The sequence below is a fragment of the Sparus aurata genome, chromosome 23 (assembly GCF_900880675.1).
Source record: "Sparus aurata chromosome 23, fSpaAur1.1, whole genome shotgun sequence".
In the NCBI taxonomy this organism is placed as follows: domain Eukaryota; kingdom Metazoa; phylum Chordata; class Actinopteri; order Spariformes; family Sparidae; genus Sparus; species Sparus aurata.
This window is the reverse complement of record NC_044209.1, coordinates 8682547-8701299: the sequence shown is the minus strand read 5'-3', so window position 1 is coordinate 8701299 and position 18753 is coordinate 8682547. Positions and strand designations below refer to the sequence as shown.

The 18753-nt window shown below is 38.3% G+C and overlaps 1 protein-coding gene across 1 annotated transcript; it reads right to left on the bottom strand.

Moving 5' to 3' along the window:
• Window positions 1-256: 256 nt before the first annotated feature.
• On the bottom strand, window positions 257-6178 carry LOC115576061 (uncharacterized). The gene is made up of 16 exons (XM_030408554.1): window positions 6150-6178; window positions 4625-4841; window positions 4325-4400; window positions 3918-4183; window positions 3667-3723; window positions 3498-3539; window positions 3371-3406; window positions 2982-3055; window positions 2821-2871; window positions 2532-2737; window positions 2345-2444; window positions 2087-2246; window positions 1876-1979; window positions 1626-1770; window positions 1121-1247; window positions 257-896 (listed from the first exon to the last, which is right to left on the bottom strand). Exons 2-16 carry the CDS (start codon window positions 4712-4714, stop codon window positions 538-540), a joined length of 1893 nt encoding a protein of 630 aa, XP_030264414.1. The 5' UTR covers window positions 4715-4841; window positions 6150-6178; the 3' UTR covers window positions 257-537.
• Between the last annotated feature and the right edge of the window lie 12575 nt (window positions 6179-18753).

Sequence of the window (18753 nt, the reverse complement as noted above, 5' to 3'; positions counted from 1 at the left end):
GAAAATGTTTGTAATTTGGATAAAAATTAAATACAGTGAAACTGAAAATGCCCTTATGGTCTTAATCTGAATGTTTTGAGTGTTTTTAACTGTCAAGTGCCATGTCCTGTCCTCAGCGCTGTTGCAGTTAACAAATCAAACATTAGCACATTTTTGGGTTTTATTGAAAACAGTTCTCAAACTGTGAAAGCAGTTCTGGACAACAAATTCTAAGAGGAAGAAATCCCCCCCCCCAAAAAAAAGAGCCATGATGGAATACTGTACAATTTTTGAAAATGTAATAACTTTAGAGGCACATTTAAAAGAACTCATGTCCTCCTCTGAGGTGAAACGCACCAAGTGTAATAAACATACACTGTCAAGGAAAAATTGGGGGAAAAAACATCTTACAACTGCATAGAATGTTCTACTGTACTAGATTTTCAGAAAAAAACGAACAAACATGACACTTGTTTGGCGAATAACAACTTTTGTAAATGTTGGGTGGAGTACTCGGGCCCTAATGATGGGAAATAAAGAGGCTGATTTGAGGCTATTTTAGTGCCTACTGAAGTCAAATCCAAAATGGATGGCTGTTGTGAGGTTTTTCTCAAAATCCTCAAAGGTTTCAATGTGCTGTGTGGGAAAATTAAGCCCTGTTGCACAAGCGTTTACTGTGGGGAAGCAAAGGCTGTGTTCCCCATAGTGGGTTTGACAGTCATGGGTAAAGCTGATTGAAATTTTGAACATCTCTCTTTCGGTTTCTATCAGTGGCAGATGTCCTTGTCCCGTCACCCACTGTAAGAAACTTCTCACAGTTAAAAGCTTCCCCTTGCCAGTTGTTCCAGGCACAGCTGGCAGGTGACTTTCCTGGCAGGATATCCCCTCTTCTTCGTCGTTGTCTTTGCTCTCCTCCTCTTCTCATGTAGATAAATACAAAGATATAAATTAAAACATTGCCATTGGCACAGTGCCCTAACTCTAGCCCATCATAAAGAAGGAAGGTTTACCAAACTAAGAAATTCTCAAGTATGCAAATTGCAAGTAGTCTGACTGAATTGAAGTGTATAATCCTAGAAAATGATAAAAATAGAAATTGACAGACCAATATCAAAGAAAATGTTTCTATTCATCTTGTTACCTCTATCTTCCAGCTTTTGCAGGAAATCCTGCAGGAAGTTGATTATTTTCATCTCCCGATGCCTTCTCGTTGTGCCTTCCTCACTGAATGAGGGACACAGAGCATTCACAACGAAGTCTGAATCCACCTAAATAAAGGAAACATAATATACAGAAGCATTATATATCCGAAAAGATAAGAATCACACATGCTCCACTCACAAGTGCAGTATGGTTTGTAGATCATATGTTTAAAAATGTATGTGTATGGGATAAAATATTGATAACTAATGTTAATGATGTTAATGGGAACTGATTGTTAAAAAGTCTTTGGCTGTGGTTGCTATGCTATAACTTCCCTTGTAATGAAGCAATGAGCACGTAACACCTTTGCATCCACTATACTACTGGCATGCATTTCATAGAACTTAATGTTTAAAAATCCAAATCATCCTTTTAAGGAACAGTAAGACAAAAATCACATGTTGACCATTTTAATTCAAAAACTCTTAACTGATGTAACTAACCTCCTGTATAAAGCCAGGAACAAAAAGTTGCTGGCACATCCTGCCATGGTGGCCCAAAACCTCATCCAGTCCATACAACCTCAGTCCCTCACGTAGCTGGCTGAGGATAGGGATGAGCCTCAACAGTCCATGCAAAGAAACAGCACTAATAGCGCCCCCCCCCCCCAAAAAAATGCAGTATTGAATCAGAGTGAAAATTTTAGCACCAAGACATTTTGAGACAAATATTTAAATGTTGTGCCGAACATACTCTGTGATGGCTTTTTTGTGGTCAACATGAATTGGCCCCATGTAGCCACATGCCACAATCGTGTCTGAAAGTTGCAGCAGTGCATCTTCATTTGCTTCTTCAATCTGGAATCACATAATAAACCATGTTTCTGACAAAGGATAGAAACATTTTTCTGATGATTACAACGTAACGTGAGAAAAGGTGTATATTAATAAAACTGTGTCAAAACCTCTTTCTGCAGGCATTTGATGTCAGGAGAAGTGACGTCATTGGGCACACTGTTGTTGTCCATCGTCCCATGGCACAAGAAATGGTAACACCATCTTGTGAGAAAGTTCGGTGCAGGACCCCCTTGTACCAAACTTGTGGCAAAAATCTCTCCACACGTCCTTATTGACAATGACACAAACGGTTTTGAAAAACATGAAATAACTATAATCCTGTAATATTTCCACTAAATTTCAATAATAAATGTTTGTCATCTTACTTGAATTTGTTGTCCTGGTAGTCTAAAAGACTGTATTTAGGGTTTTTCCCCTTTTCCCCATCTCCCTCAAAGAAATGTGCCTCAATTCCACGCATCACTTCTGTAATGATGCAAGATTTTATCTATGTTGTTAATTTATTAAATATGAATGTCATTACTCACTTGGGCCTTGATCAAAAACACATACCTGTAAGAAACTCTTTGCGGAGAGCTCCTTGGTCAATTCCATATTCTCCAATGAATGAAACCACAAGGGGATTCTTTGGGGAGCCTTTTTTTTGACGGGACCACTGTCTCATTCCCCTTTCATACATGTCCTGTCTTGTTACGCTGATGTTGAATGTCTGGGTTTGGTCAATTTTCTTTTGAAGTGACAACAGGATGGCTGACACACTACAGAACCATATTGAGACAACATTACTGATAATTCTGGTCCAGATCAGGTCACACAATAAACAAAATAGTCTAAATCACACCTGTTGTAATCATGTTGCTCATGGGTACTGGTTTGCTGTTCATTTGTGTCTCTGTGAAGATGCAATAGCATTATCAATTTCCATGAAAGCCTAAGTTGTTAACTCATGTAATTTTTTCCTTTTACAGACATTTTATAGCCAGTGGAATCAATTGCTCTTACTTCTCCCCGCAGGCACTGGCATGTGTGAGGATGTCATTCTCTGAAAACACCTCACAGCACAATGGACAAGCAACCTATGAAAATAAGGAATGACTTTTAAAGTCCATTTGAAAAAGGACAAAAAGGAAAAGGGGTACTGCCGTTTCAGAGATCTGATACAACATTGTGTGAGTCTGTGGTATTATTTAACATGCCACTGTTTAATTCTTTCATAGATAACTACATTTTAATAGCACATGAATTGACTTGCTGTGTACAACAAGAAATGTTTTTTAAAAATGAGAAAGTGTACAACCTTTTAATTATAACTGTAGCCTGCAGATGAGGAGGTAGCAACACTGACTGTTATTTAAAAGGAAACAAGACGATTGACTTCGCAGTCTGCTTACCTTACTCAAATGTAGTGGTTGCACATCAGCAGACACCTGTAAAATATCACAAATATAATCTAACTCTGAAACTGTTTACCTACATAATAAAACATAACCATTTGATTTAGCACTACAGTCTGCTCACCTCATGCACCAACCTTGATGGTGACGGCACATCAGTGGACACCTGTATAGAATCATTGGGTCATTGATATAATAAATGTCTGATAATAAAATCATAGTCCCCTGTCTCGACACTATGAAATATTACATATGACCTCTATTCGTAATAAGGGTTTGTCTTGATAGCTTACCACATCCTCATCATCGAAAACCATATCCAAGTCGATGATGTCGTCATCAGATTTGTTCTATAAAAGTAATATAAAATTGAGAACTTACAAGGTGTCTTGATAGCATGTTTGGTAAGCTAATGGGGTGGGGATAATGGTCCCACCATTCACTACTTTGTGTAATTCAGGGGATTACATGCTGACAACACCAACCTGTACGACGAACAGAGGAAAAACCATCAACATATTAGTCCGTTATGAGCAAGCCATACCTCATCATTGCCTTTAGTCTGGGCACATGTTTCAGCATGGAGGCTTAGGAGCTGCAGGGGCACATACTCCTGACAGGATACACATCGGGCTTTTGGCATGGCCTGGAATTCTGGAGAGGTAAAGGGCAAGGGAGTAATGTCCAGCGTGTGCTGGATGGGCATTATGTAGAGACAGCCCTTGCCTCCCCAGGTCTTCACAAGACTGGCCCCGGTGTATCCCGCTTCTTCTGGTGACACAAGGTTCAGTTTTCGTTGCCCTGAACCTCCTGTTTGGGTTTAAATATTAAACAAGTATATTTCTGTTCAAACGATCATATATATTTAAATGACAACATTATAACAGAATGAAATCAAAACATTTTTTTTCACTTTGAATAAAATGTCAAGTTTTATTTTTGGGATTTTACCCATGGCTTTGTGCAGCATCCAGGCCCCCTCAAGATCGGTCATCTTTGGATAACTTTCACAAAGAATGTTTGTAATCTATGGATGTAAGAAAGGATGAAATATTTATCAGGGTAATGATGACTAGAGAAGTGTATATGCTTTATGGTGGCTTTCCTAGATTAAGTGAAATGGCGTTGGTGGCTGACATCCACCATAAACTGTTACTGTATATTCTTTGGGTAAGGGGTGTGGTTATTTTGTGCAAATTTACATTTTCACCCCGTTTGATACTTTAATCAGTGTCATATCAGCTCACGTACCTCTTTGTGGTTGGCATCCTCTGGGATGTTCACAGTTCTCCTTCCCAACCCAGCCTGTAGAAGTGTGAGCTCCTCAGAAGGTTTATGCATTCTATCCGAGGGGCTTTGCAGTAGGAAAAACTGGACCGGAGTTATCTTTGCTCCTGGTCTTTTTTTTGGCAACAGTGATCCAGACGGCCTAGCTTGCCGTCTGTCTTTAAATAGTCCAGGGAAACACCTAAAAGAAAAGGTGCAGAAATTCAAATTATTCCTAGACCTCAACTGATGAGGGCTCCTCCTGACATATCTGTGTTGTTTTCTCCCTCACTTTTACAGAAATTCAAAAGCCAATTCCGAAGAGATTTTAGTAAAACCATGTGTAAAATCATTTTACACATATAAGGACTGGCTAAAAGTTCACATCCAAATGTATCTTTGAAACAGAAACCAAACCTGGCCATGTCTCTCTGGACAGAGGTCCCTGGTTCTTGGGGTGGTGACTGCAAGCTGGCCCTGCTCTGTCCCTGTCCCTGAGCTTCATAAACAATACATTCAACATAAAAAGCTAAATTACTTGGTGGGTGCATAGTGACAGGAAAACTTCCATAATGAATGCAATAAACTATTGTATTATATTATATTTACTGTGTTTATGTATAAAGGAAGAAACACAATGAAACTACAACCACACTATGTATTGCTGGCAAGGTTGTACAGATTGTATCAGACGAAACAAAGAAAAATATCAAATAAGTCTTCAAAATATGGACATTATTTGGCTGATGACAGGGCATGAAAACAATTAGATCTTCATCTGTGCATTCAGTTACTGTTATTATCAATATCATTATTATTATTATTATTATTATTATTATTATTATTATTAACAACACCTATTTACTCACCACTGTTTGGCATTTTTTTTTAAAGTGTGCCCCCTTAAACATTTGGTAAACACTGATGCTAACTTTACATACTGTTGGATGACGTTTGCACAGTTGTCCTCAACAGGTTTAGCAGATTTTGTGCTACATTGCGCAAGTCGTCCTGAAGGAACAGGGAGAAAATAACATCGCGTTACTCGAGACAGTCTTTGCCAAAAACAACCCACTTTATGCCAAACATTTTAACGTTCTACAATAATTCACCTCTTTAGGGTCCGCCATTCTCCACGTAACCTGCGGGAGGATGGCGAATACAGTTAGTCTAATGACTTGTCTCTAAAATATGCTGTGATTTTGCTAAAGCAAACAAATTATACCCCAGGGGAATATTCCAGGAAACAGGTTATGTGAATACTGAGAGTAAAAGTGGAAAAGCAAACTAGTTCTTTGGGGGCACGAGAGTTGAACCAATTAAGCATTGCCACTAGCACCCGTTTTTTTCAGTCGAAAATGGTACGTTAGCTGACTTAGCAGACAGTAAGAGTGAATCAGCCAGCTCGGTAGCTAAAGTTCGATAACTCAACTTAACTCATCACTTGAAAGCTATCTAGCGTTAGCTACTGCTATACAATATGAAACCAAATATACAGCAGCATACTTACTGTCGCCGTTCTTGTTGTTGTTGTTGTTGTTGTTGTTCTTGTTCTTGTTCTTCTTCTTCTTATTTGCCGCCGCTACCACTGAGCTTCCTGTCTGTGACGGAAGCTGTCATCAGCAAAAAAAAAAAAACGAAAAGGCACCCACGTGGGGGCTGGAAAATGACCAATCATGAGAGGGCCTGGTCAGGCCTTGGTCTCCGCCCCCCAAATGTCAAAAGTCTGTGCTTCGCGCAAGCAGAGCTTCACCGCGAGTGAGCACAGAGGAGAGAGAGCGAGAGCAGGAAAGAGCCAGCGCGCACAAAGCAGCTTCACAGCGTTACTGTGCGTGTTGCTGTTGTTTTTTTACTCGCTCGCACCTGCCTCTGCTTCACTCTGTTGCTGAATATGTGCGCGAAGAACAAAGTAGTGCGCGCAGCAGTTGAAGTCTGCGCGCGTGACACTGAATAGTTTATGCGAGAGAGAGATCTGCGCGCGTGCAGATGTGTTTTCGCTCGCGCGACTTATGACATAAATATAACGCCATACTCCCCTTTGTTAACACACCTGGCTTCCTCCCTCCTCTCTCTCCTCACCTGTTCCTCGTTTGGTAATCAGTGTCTGTGTACTTAGTCTGTGTGTTTCCCTCCACTCCTCGTCCGGTCATTGTATGTCCTCCGTATGGTTTTGTCTACCCCTGCTCTTGCCTGCTCCTGTCTCTGTTCCTGTCGGTTCCCTGTTTTGCATTTTGCATTTTGATTTGAACTTTGGTTTTGATTTGTACTTTGCCCTTTTTCCTTTGCACTTTGTTGTTTCGCTGTTCAGTTGCTACTTTGTTCTTTCGTCCCCGTTTTGTCTGTTTTGGGTTTTGCATTCAGCTTTAAAATAAAGCTTGCTTTTTGTTCATCACTGATCTTGCCTCATGTCCCCTGTTTTACTGTGTTTGGGTCTAACCCCTTCCTCCTGACTAATCCCCTGTTTACCAGAAACTGACAACCTCAAAACCACAAAGTGACCTGAAAGCTTGGAATACATTTTGTTTACAAATTCTCATTTGTTTTGACAGTCCTGCAAAAAGTCACGAATAAAAGGAGAAAGTGCCAAAAGTTGGGAAAGAGGGGAGTCACTTTTATGCTGTGCTCATCACAACATCTGGACATCACAACATCATTACCTGTGGGATGTTCTAAACAGGTGTTTTGGAACCTTCCACCACTTTTCCCGGTCTTTTGTTCCTCTTGTCCCCCCTAGTTTGAAACGTGTTTGAAAAGCTTTGTGCCAGCCCCAGGCAAACAGAGCCGTTAGTCTCGGGCTAAGAAAGCTTTCACGTTGGTACATTCCAAAGTGGGCTAACCTCGACTTTCGTCTAGGGCTTGCTGGCCTTGTCCTGGAGCAGGGTTAGGGTTAGGGGTTAGTAAGTCATCTTGGGACTCTCAACCCCAAGAAATATTTGAACTTCGGATATTGGTTGTGAAGTGGGTAGAAATGAACACACAGGCTCGTTAGTGAATAGGCAGAGATGTGAGTTATAAAGTAAATTAATGGTTTTATTTTAAATATCAAAATAATCAACGTAAACAGGCAGGGCTTGGAACTGCTGAGAAGAAAGAGAAACAGTTAATGAGCAAATAAAAACCTCTTCAAATCAGTGAGGTGAATATAAATAACTTTATTACAATTATCTTTTAAAAAGGCCTCAATATGAAATACTAAAAATAATCAGTGTAATTGTATTAAAAAGTCAGTACAACCATGACTATGAAAAAGGAAAACTAAGCTGAGACCGTATGTGGAGCAGCAGACTACACAGAGGCAGTGTCCAGGGGTGCTACCACTTCACACTGCTCACCTTCAGTGCAGCACAGCAAACCTCACAGCACAATGCTGCAGTCAATAGTGTACCTGTGTGTTTACTCACATGCAGCAGATGAAGGGACTTCACCACATGTGCCTAGCCTCCCAACAGTATGGTACTCTGCTTAGGAAAATAACTCAACAAATCAGAAAACAAATAATCAAAAAAAAAAAAAGTACAGTTAGGTAACCCAGTTGGTTTGAACAGATTAAACGTTGAATGTACCTAAGGAAAATTGACCTAAACAAGGGACAGAACAAATAGTTCAAACAAAACACAAAATTAAACTAAAGGCAAAAATGTGGACAGAACAACAGTGGCTATTGTGCAGGTGAACCTGAAAAAAGGGGAAACTAAAATTAGATAGACTCACTGTATGTTAAAATACATTTTATAAACTAAGCCTACTCACCACTTGTGGCACCAGACATGAACACAGAAAGCTCTCTGGTAACGGGCAAACAGGGATTCCTCACATGTACAGTCGCTTCAAACAAAGGTAGTCCACTATAATACACATTTCAGGTGAGAATATGCATTGTATACCTTTTATATCCCTCCAGTATACCCCACCACATCTGGAACCTCTCTGCCTCCATCGCGGGCTCTGCTCTCTGAGGAGATCCACTGCTTACATCAGGTGTACTCAGCGACCTCTCCTCCTCCTGCTCTGTCCTGTCAGAGCTACATGAGCGACCTCTGTTGTTCATGTTCCTGCTACATGACCCGCTACCCACAGAAGAGCTGGGTGAGGTCACCACAGGGCTCTGCACAGGCGTCTCTGTTAGAGAGCCGTCGTCGTCTTCTTCCTCTTCCTCTCCGTCCTCTTCTCACCTGCTGCCTGGCTCTGATTGGACATGTGAAGGCAGCTGGGGTTGTCAATCAAGCTCAGCACCTCAGTCAATTTTAATTCAATTCAAAAGGCTTTATTGGCATGACATTTAACATGTGTTGCCAAAGCACAATCACAACAAAAATAACAATAATGCTATTCAACAAAACAAAAGACATAAAACAATATATGTACATGTAATCTAGGCAATATATATATATACGTATACAACATAGATTGAAAATAAAATGAAATAAAATGAAGAGATGTTAAAAGTTGGGATAGTACAACTAGTGATAAAATAGATAAGTAAAATGATAATAAATACAAATAAATAGATAAAAATAAAAATAAATAAATAGAATACAAAATAAATAAATAAAAGGAGATGGTGGCGGTATTAATGTCTATCTGATTATATATCTATGCCCTACTGGTTTTCTCGTTTGTTGTGGCAGGAAGTGACATATTTAGCAGCCAACACTGCACATTCTTTCTTTTCCCCCAGAATGAGGGGTAACTTCTCCCTTTCTGTTAAACCTCTGAATTTGGGGCCTTGTTTTTCAAATTGTGGAAAGTATTCCTCTCTGATGTGTCTGTACTTGTGACACTGTGTTAGAAAGTGTAGTTCTGTTTCTACAGCTCCCTCATCACAGTGACAGCACAACCTGTCCTCTCTGGGCAGCCAGGTCTGACGGTGTCTGCCCTTCTCTACTGCCAGACTGTGGTCACTCAGTCTGTACATTGTCAATGTCTTTCTCAGGTTCTGATCAGTTACTGTGGTTAGGTATTCTGCCACAGTATACTGTCTGTTTAGGGTCAAATATGTTTCCAGTTTGTGTTGTGAGCGTGTAATATCATTCCAATAAGTTGTGTATTTTTCTTTTTCTTTAGTTATAATTTGGTTAGGTCTAATCTTCTGAGTGATAGTGTAACTGCTCTGAGGCTGACCGGGGTTTGTGATGTCAGAAGGTGAAAGGTCAGCCAGCCTCAGGATCAGTTGGCTGAGGGGACTTCTTTCTATGTTCAACTCCTGGTAGGTGAGGCCTTTATAATGGTAAGAGGCAGGGTCGCTCGTTTTAATGTGGCTCCAGAATTTAATCGATCTTTCTTGAATATTTAGAAGTAAAGGATATTGGCCTAATTCAGCCCTGCATGCAGAGTTTGGGGTTTTTCTTTGTACCCGGAGGATACTTTTGCAGAACTCTGTATGCAGGGTTTCAATTAGATTTTTGTCCCATTTTGCCCAATCATGTTGTACTAATGAGCCCCATACCTCACTGCCATACATTGCAATCGGTTCTATAACTGAGTTAAATATTTTGAGCCATGTCCTAATTGGGATTTGGATTTGAACTGAATGCTTGATGGCATAGAAAGCCCTTTTTGCTTTCTCTTTGAGTTCCTTCACGGCAGAGCAGAGGGTTCCTGTGGAACTTATTTGTAAACCCAGGTAAGTATATGTATTTGTTTGTTCTATGTGGGTCCCACCTATTTTAAATGTTGGTTCATTTCTCTGAAACCTTGATCTTTTTTGGAAGGTGATAATTTTGGTCTTCTTCATGTTAACTGACAGGGCCCAGTTCTGACAGCACTGATGGAGAAGGTCCAGGTTCTGCTGAAGACCTTCTTTAGTGGGAGACAGTATGACCAGGTCATATGCATAAAACAGACACTTGATTTCTGTGTCTTGCAGAGTGAGACCGGGTGCTGGTGATTGTTCTAATGACAATGCCAGTTCATTAATATAAATATCGAAGAGGGTGGGGCTGAGGTTGCAGCCTTGCTTCACCCCTCTACCCTGTGGGAAGAAGTCTGTGTGTTTCTCTCCAATTTTGACAGCCAATTTGTTTTTCTCATATATTGATTTAATTACATCAAAAGACTTCCCCCCTATACCACTTTCTATTAGTTTAAAGAGTAATCCCTCATGCCAGACTGAATAGAAAGCTTTTTGGAAATCAACAAAGCATGCATGAATTGTCTCTTTGTTTTTATTTACATATTTATCAATTAGTGTTTGTAGGGTGAAAATGTGGTCAGCTGTTCTATAGTTAGGAAGGAATCCAATCTGACTTTTGCTTAAGACACTGTGCTCGGTGAGGAAGTCCATAATTCTTGAATTTAGAATACTGCCGAATAACTTCCCCAGGTTACTGCTCACACAGATGCCTCTGTAGTTGTTGGGGTCGAATTTGTCTCCATTCTTAAAGATGGGTGTGATCAGCCCTTCACACCAGCTTTCAGGGAAATGACCCACACTTAGTACCAAGTTAAATATTTTGCAATTTGCATTTTCTGGAAGAATATTTCAACATCTCATTTAAGATGCCATCAGGCCCGCACGGTTTTTTGGGCTGCAGAATCTTGAGTTTGTCCTCCAGTTCTAATTCTGTGATAGGATAATCCAGTGGGGTTTGATAATTTTTAATGACTCTTTCAAGATCTTTCAGTTTTTCTGAAATCTGTTCTTGAGCTTGATTCTTTGGATGTTTTCTATAAAGATCTTCAAAATGATTTTTCCATGTATCTCCGTTTTGAATGGGCTGTTCGTTGAACCGTTTCTTGCTAAATGAGTTCCAATTTTCCCAGAATTAATTTGACCCTAGAGACTCTTCAATTAGTTGTAATTGGTTTTGTAGATATTGTTCTTTTTTTGTTCTCAGTGTGTTTTTATATTGTTTTAGAGTCTCACAGTAACTCAGGCGGAGCTCCTGGCTGTCTGGATTCCTGTGTTTTAGATTTGAGACTTTTCTTAAAGTCTTCCTGATGGTTTTACAGTCTGAATCAAACCACCTCTCCCTGTTCATTTTCTTTGGTTGTTTTGTTTTGTATTTTAAGTTTGATAATGAGGCCAAATGATTGAATACGTGGTCATGTCATGAGAGAAGGGCCGAGGTCTACAGTGAACGAGGTGAGGGAGTCAGAGCGTGTCAGTGTGATGCCACTGCTGTCTGGTAGAGACCCCTTCTGGATGTCTCCATCTTGAAACAGTCTATCAAGACGAGAGAGGCGGGGCAGAGTGACGAAACCAGACTGCAGACCTGCAGACAGACACGAAGAAAACACTGAAGTCGCTGAAATGATGAAGTGACATAAATAAAACATCTCAGAGTGACTAACATTTGTACAGAAGCCCTGAAAGGCAAGTGAGAGAAAACATTCTGGTCAACATTTTCAACTTTTCACATTTTTTGGGAGTCTTTTTTGTCGTTGCTGTACTCATATCAGCCATAAGAGGCTGAAGTCAACCACTATCCCATATTCTACAAAGAGCTAAAAGCATCTTGTTTTTTTTTTTTTATTATTATTTCTACATGCACCTCTAAAAACAAAATGCAACAGTTATGTTATATACTGCTAATGCACAACATATGTACTTTGAGTTTAAAGAGAATTTAAACTCAGTTGGAAGATTACACCATTGAAAACATGGGGTTGTGGTGCACTTTACACTCTTGTGGTAAAAAGAAGTATAACAACCTACATTTTTAAACAAATGGTCAAATACAGATGAATTTTAAAAACACATTTGAAAAAATATCCTGATGATCTAGAACAAGAAAAAGTAAACAGATCACCAAAATCTCATATAAGAACAACTTATGTGCAGGATGTTACAAGGAATGTTTATTGGGTATGTAGGAGTTGGATTTTGGAGTGAAGTATTTTAAGTGAAAATTTTAAGTCATGATTTTACATTTTCAAATTGAGGTTTTAAAAGTGATAATATCTGAAAGGAAATCCAACCAAAAACAGAAATATCAGAAATTAATCCTATTGTAGTGATTTAAACTGTAAAATTGACATCAATTTATAATATATTAATGTGTTTTTTTTTAAGCACAAAAACATTTCACCTGGCTGGAAATCATAGAGCTCATGGTTTGTATTTAAAAAGGAAGTATGAGCTATAGAGTTACTGTACATCCAGCAATTCAGTTGTTTCATCACAGGGTGGCAGTATGTAACAACCCAACAACACACTGCTGACACTTCACTGCAGGGACAGACAGGTTTCTGTCTGCTAGATGGACTTAACATTACAAACTGACAGACAGAACAGAACAGGAGGAGATAGAAGAAGCAGTGTGATGCCACTGAACAGGGATGGTAAGGAGTGAACATAAAGTGAACGGAAACCGAAAATCATCATGGTGTTTCATAATGGGAGTCCAGCAAAGACCCTGATAAAGACCACAAGCTGAAACATGTTGGTCCAATAATTAAGCTGTTCTGTATAACACCAGTGAAGTTTATTTCCTCCTCAGACTTTTTTCCGTCTCCATCTACCTTGGAAGTTGGTAAAGCTCTTCCAGTAATCCCTTCTCTGCTTCCACAGTCCAGTAAAGAGTGAGTGATGCTCAGGAGATACATGTTTGAATTTCACATTATTTTATCAAGAAACAAATGAGAAATTGGAAGTTATATCTAAAGGCAGCTAGCAAAATATAGTTAATGTTAAAAGAGTCAGTCTAAGCCTACCCCTTTTTGGTCCTGTTTTGTTTCTGTTTTTGATATTTGTTTGTTTGATTTGTTTTTCCAAGGAAGCTCTGAGGGGCAAGGGAGTTTTTTTTTTTTTCTGGTGCTCCTTTTTATAAGTTCTAAAAAATGAGTGTTAGATTTGTTCCAACACAAAATACTGCTTTAAAATCACAACTGTTCGACTATTTTGACTGAAAAGCTTAAAAACTGAATGTGCTTCTCTCCTAAGACCAAAAACTAAAGAAACGTCAAATCAGGTGGATATCAATTGTTATTAAAGGCAACTACAAAAAGGTATAGTTACCAAAATGTGACTAAGTATGCACCATGGGTCTTCAAACATTGCTTTTCTTCAGACATTTTAGACTTTGGTGAATCTGAACTAACCCTTTTAAAACACAGATGGCATACAATAACAAAAAAACAGCTATCTGATCGTAGACCAGCAGCTCTTTTCTTCTGTGAGGTAAATTACAGTGTTGTCAGAGGAGTCTGGTGGATTAGAAACGTTTACTAAAGGCTGAAGGATGCTGAAAATATTCTAAATATAGTGTACACATCTTTGGTTGGGCCTTTTTTTAGGTGTATTTAATATGTTTTGCTGCAGCTCCTGTCCACAGCAGTACACTGCTTAGCTGCTTCACCCGTACCACTGTTGTTTCTCCAAACTGGGTGCATGCCACCATCTACTATAGGTATTATTCCTTGACTGTGGAGAAGTACCTCATACAACCCCACTTGAATAATGATGTCTTTAATATGTCCCATGAAACCCTGACAGTATGCTTGAAAGTATTAGAACTGAGGCTGAGTAGTACACAACAGAAACAGGAAATAACATTGAACTGTCACCAGGGACTTGGGTTCTGTCCAATCACAAACAAGAAGTGTTGTCCCACCTTTATCACTATGTCAACTGTTGTGTTTTCCAAAATTAAATTTTTTTGAGACTGTTGCGTTTAAAATAGTTAGTTCCGCATTTATTTTTATGCAGAGGAAGAATGTGTGTGTTTGTGTTAAACATGTTTATCTGAAGCAGAATTCTTGAAGTTTTCAATGTTATTAAATTTCCACTTTTAATTTGAGTGCCGCTGGTTTTACTGGAAAGTTCTTCCCCTTATTATTACACTGTATATTTTTTTAGTAATAAAGGAGAGATTTCAGCCTCGAGTTACGCTGCAGTGAAGTATGACACTGTGCCCCTCCCTCATACCCATGTTTCTTGTTGATTCTTTGTTCATCTTTTCTCTCCAGTCAGATTGTCTTCTTTTACCTGAAGGTTCCAAACTGAGTGAAATGACCTGCACCAAAGTGAAAAACTAAAATGCTGGCATGTCAGATAGAATGTGATAGACAACCTTAGCAGTAGCTTGTTCCGCTAGCCGCCATCATGGCAGTGGAGAAGTGTCGATTTCCGAATGCAACCTATCATGGAGGACAGTTAAGGAGGACCGCTCCTAAAGCTTAGTTCCATATAAATGCACGGATAATTCATTGTTTTGTCGTAAGCGAAAAAACAATATTGACCTTGAAGTTGAAAAAGGAGCCTCATATAAGAAACAATACTACAATCAAAAGCCAGAAGAGTCATGTGAGATGCCATGACAACTGGGAGCAGAACAAGCTACTGCTAAGGTGAGATGTTCAAAAACTTTGTTTTTAGCAAACTCTGTGTACACAAACAATGTTGTCAATGCTCGTGTTCATGTGTAGAGACCCTGGTGATACTACGAGCAAAGTTTCATGTTGTGTCGAGCCTCCTTAGTGTTTAAAAAATAGCAGCTAGCTTTTGAGCTAGCTCAAAATTGCCCCCTGCACTCCCATTGAAAATAAGATTGACCCGAAAAAGAAACTACGGTAAATCTTAAAAGTGCCTCTTCTGTGGTAATAATGCTTTTACACGAAGGTTTGACTCATACACATTCACAAAAAAAGCTTAGGTTGCAATTTGGCGAGAGTTTCGCCAAGTGTTCACATTTTTGTCAACTAATCCTTTGATGGCTAAACTGTCAAGTTGTGTCAACTACAATTGAACTAAAATGGTTTTCTTTAAGTAAAATGAGACTAAAATGTCCAGAGTTTTAATCAAACCAAAAAACTGACAAAAAATAAGAAAAGGAGGTTGACTAAATATGATTAAACTTAACATGGAAGCTTGATCTTTAAAGTGTTAATCTGAAAGTTGCTGACAAAATTAACACTATTTGTGATTTTGGGTTATATAATTAAAATGCACTCAATTTAGTTTATAGCAGGTTCATGACATATTTTGTGAAAAGAGACAATCTGGTCTTTGTTTGAAGGCTTTATTTCACTTCTGTGTATCAATATAATATAGCAATGACAGGAGTACAATTAAAGACTAAGAAAAAGATTATACTCCAATATGAGCAGAACATTTAAAATTAGATGCAGATAAGTGTAAGATTATAGAAATACTTGAGGAAGATAAATCATCAAATTCTGTAAAAGCAATCATTCAACGTTAAACAAAATAAAAACTAAATTTGAAGAATAAAATGTTTGATCACAAAAAAAGGATGAGTTTGACAACAGATACAGCTCAGAAGTCAATGGGAAATTAAATGATGATTTTTTTGTGTCAACTTCTACAACTCTCCCTGGAACATAACAAGTCTCAAAGACAAGTTTGAGGCATTTTTTTAATCTCCCTTTCAATGATTCAATCTAAGAACATCCACTTTATGACTCATCCTTTCAGTTATGTTAAAGATTGTGTCATTACATTTTTTTTTTTTTTTTTTTAAATATCACCAATTTGTCTTTTAACAAATAATTGGAATCTAGTGCAGGAAAAAATAAAATCTACTCCAATATTGACATAAGACATTTAAAAATGACAAAGTGTAGAATTATTGAAATCTCCAAAAACTTAAAGCATCATTCATCTGATAAAAAAAGAAGACACATTTTTTGTATTACATGTGAAAATGATTTCCAGATGAGTTGGACAACAGGCACAGCAAAATAATAAGAAAAATAATTCCATTCTGATTTTCAAGGCGATATGTCAACTTCTCACAAGTTGTTGTCTTTTCATCGAACTCAACAAGTCTCAAATACAAGTTTCATGTTTTTTTTATAATCAACATTTCATTAATTCACTCTCAGAACATCCTATCAGTTATATAACAGTATAAGTTGAAAACAATTCTCAGATGACTTGGACAGCTAAAAGGTGAATAAAATAATAAAATAATAGTTTTATTGTTTTCCTTCATATGTCGACTACTAGTTCTTCTCTTTTCATGGAACTCAACAAGTCTCATACAAACACAAGTTTCCTGTATTTTCACAATCAACAACAATCTCATGACTCATCTTATCAGTAATGTTACATTAATTATGTCCTAACCCCTAAAACCGGAAACAAAAGTTAAATTCCAGAGATATTTAGATAAAACTCTTAAAGTAATACTAAACATGCTGTTTGTTATGACGCTCTTAAAATGAGATCTGCATTACAGAAAAAAGATTAAGTCAGTTTCTTCAAATGAATGACATTATATACACATATAGAACAATATGCCTTGTCTCAACATCTTACTCTGTGAATTGTAAATAACTGTAAAAAGAAAATGATGCATCTTGAATGAATAAAAGTTTCCTACTCATATGTATTTCAGCATACAGCTTAGAATAGTTTCATGTCATGTCCGTTTGATGAGATTTTTAATTAAACTAAAAATGATTGAACAAAAGTTAAATCATAGCTCACGTTCCTGTTTATAGTTGACTGATAATATATACAAAAATATGACCTACAAGTGATAGATACTCCTTTATACCTTTTATACTGGATACTGATACTGATTCTCTTAAAAAGATTGTTTTCCTTTAGTATTCACATATGTATTGTATGCATCCATTTTAGCTAAATATTTTTTTTTATCAAAATATAATTAGGTGCTGTTTCAGTAAGTTTTGGAAGGCTTCATCCTCATTGTTGCTGTTGTTGCTCTCCTTTAATCACTGCAGATTTTACATTTCATCTAGGCTTTTAATAGCCTCTTCTTTAGAGTGTGTTTTCCACTCACTGGGAAATGTTCCTCTGCCATGGAATTTTAATTCATAGTGGTCTTCAAGCTGCTGTTGAAACTGACACACAAACCATTTCCAATATATCTGCTTAGACTCATCAGGAGTAATAATCCATGTAGCATACTCCCCTCCAGCCTTTGGATACTCTTTATAAGGAAATGTCTCCTCTGAATCATGAAGGGGGTAGAAACTTAGATCACTTGCTACTAATGTTGTGCAGAAATCAATGACCAGTTGATCTGTGTTTTTAAAGTGCCATCCTTTAATCCCGGAGGGTCGGTGAAAAGGGACGTTGTGTTTGTCAGGACTGTGATCAGCCAGTGTGTTGGTACAAACAGCTGCACAGAATGGACACTTCACCCAGCAGCAGTCACACAGCTGATCAATGAGGATTTCATCAGGCTTCATCCTGAATTCCTTCATCTTATCCAGTGAGAGGCTGCTCATCTCCTCCATGATGGATTCAAGGCCTTTCTCGATCTCTTCTTTGAGAAAGTCAAAGTTATTTATGTCTCTGAAGTTTTGACAACAAATGGTGTCAAATGTAAGCTTATCGATCAGCAAACTGTAAAATTCCTCCATCCACGTGTCTACATCTCCTCCCTTCCTTTTGATTTTCTCTGTTGCATCAAATAAAGCCTGACTCACAAATGTTTTGATTTCTTCAACAATTTTCTTGAGTATATTCTGAGCTTTATCTTTTTGTTTTGAGGAGACGTACTTCTGCACTTCATCTTTTATGAAAGCCTCAACTTGCTCCCTTGGCTTTCTAATGTAGGTGATGAAACCATTAAAGTCCTCTTTCTCTGCCAGTGACTTCAACACATGTTTCTCCAAGTTTGACCTGTTCCCACTGAATGCTGGGAAATTGTGCTTCATCTCATCCGCGATGTGAAAAGCAGTATTGTTACAGACGGCCTCAACAGTGGAACTCTTCAGTTTTTCACAGATCAGTTCTCCAAACACAACAGCAGAGGAGCTTCCTTTACAAAAGCTTTTGAAAATGTTGTAATAATGCTCTTTCTTACTTTCTAAATAAAAAAGTGCATCGTTGCTTTCTTTGAATTTCTTGTGTGACTCTGTCAGCCAACTCTCTGCTCTGTCAAATACATACAGCACAAGATCAACTGTAAACTCCTTCTTCAGAGCATATTTCCTCTTTGATTCAAATTCTGTCACCTTTTTTTTTACATTGTTGGCCACTTCTTGCAAGTAGGCTGGACTGTAGCCTCTTGTAGCTACAGGTTTGCTCTTGATTGCATTGAGGGACTGTTCTCCAACATCTTCAATGAGGGATCTGATTCGTTGCTGTTCTTCATACTGATCAAAACTTGAATTAAAGAAGTTTCTTATTTCTGTGAACGTGTTACTTGCAGCAGCAGTAACTTTGTTCACTA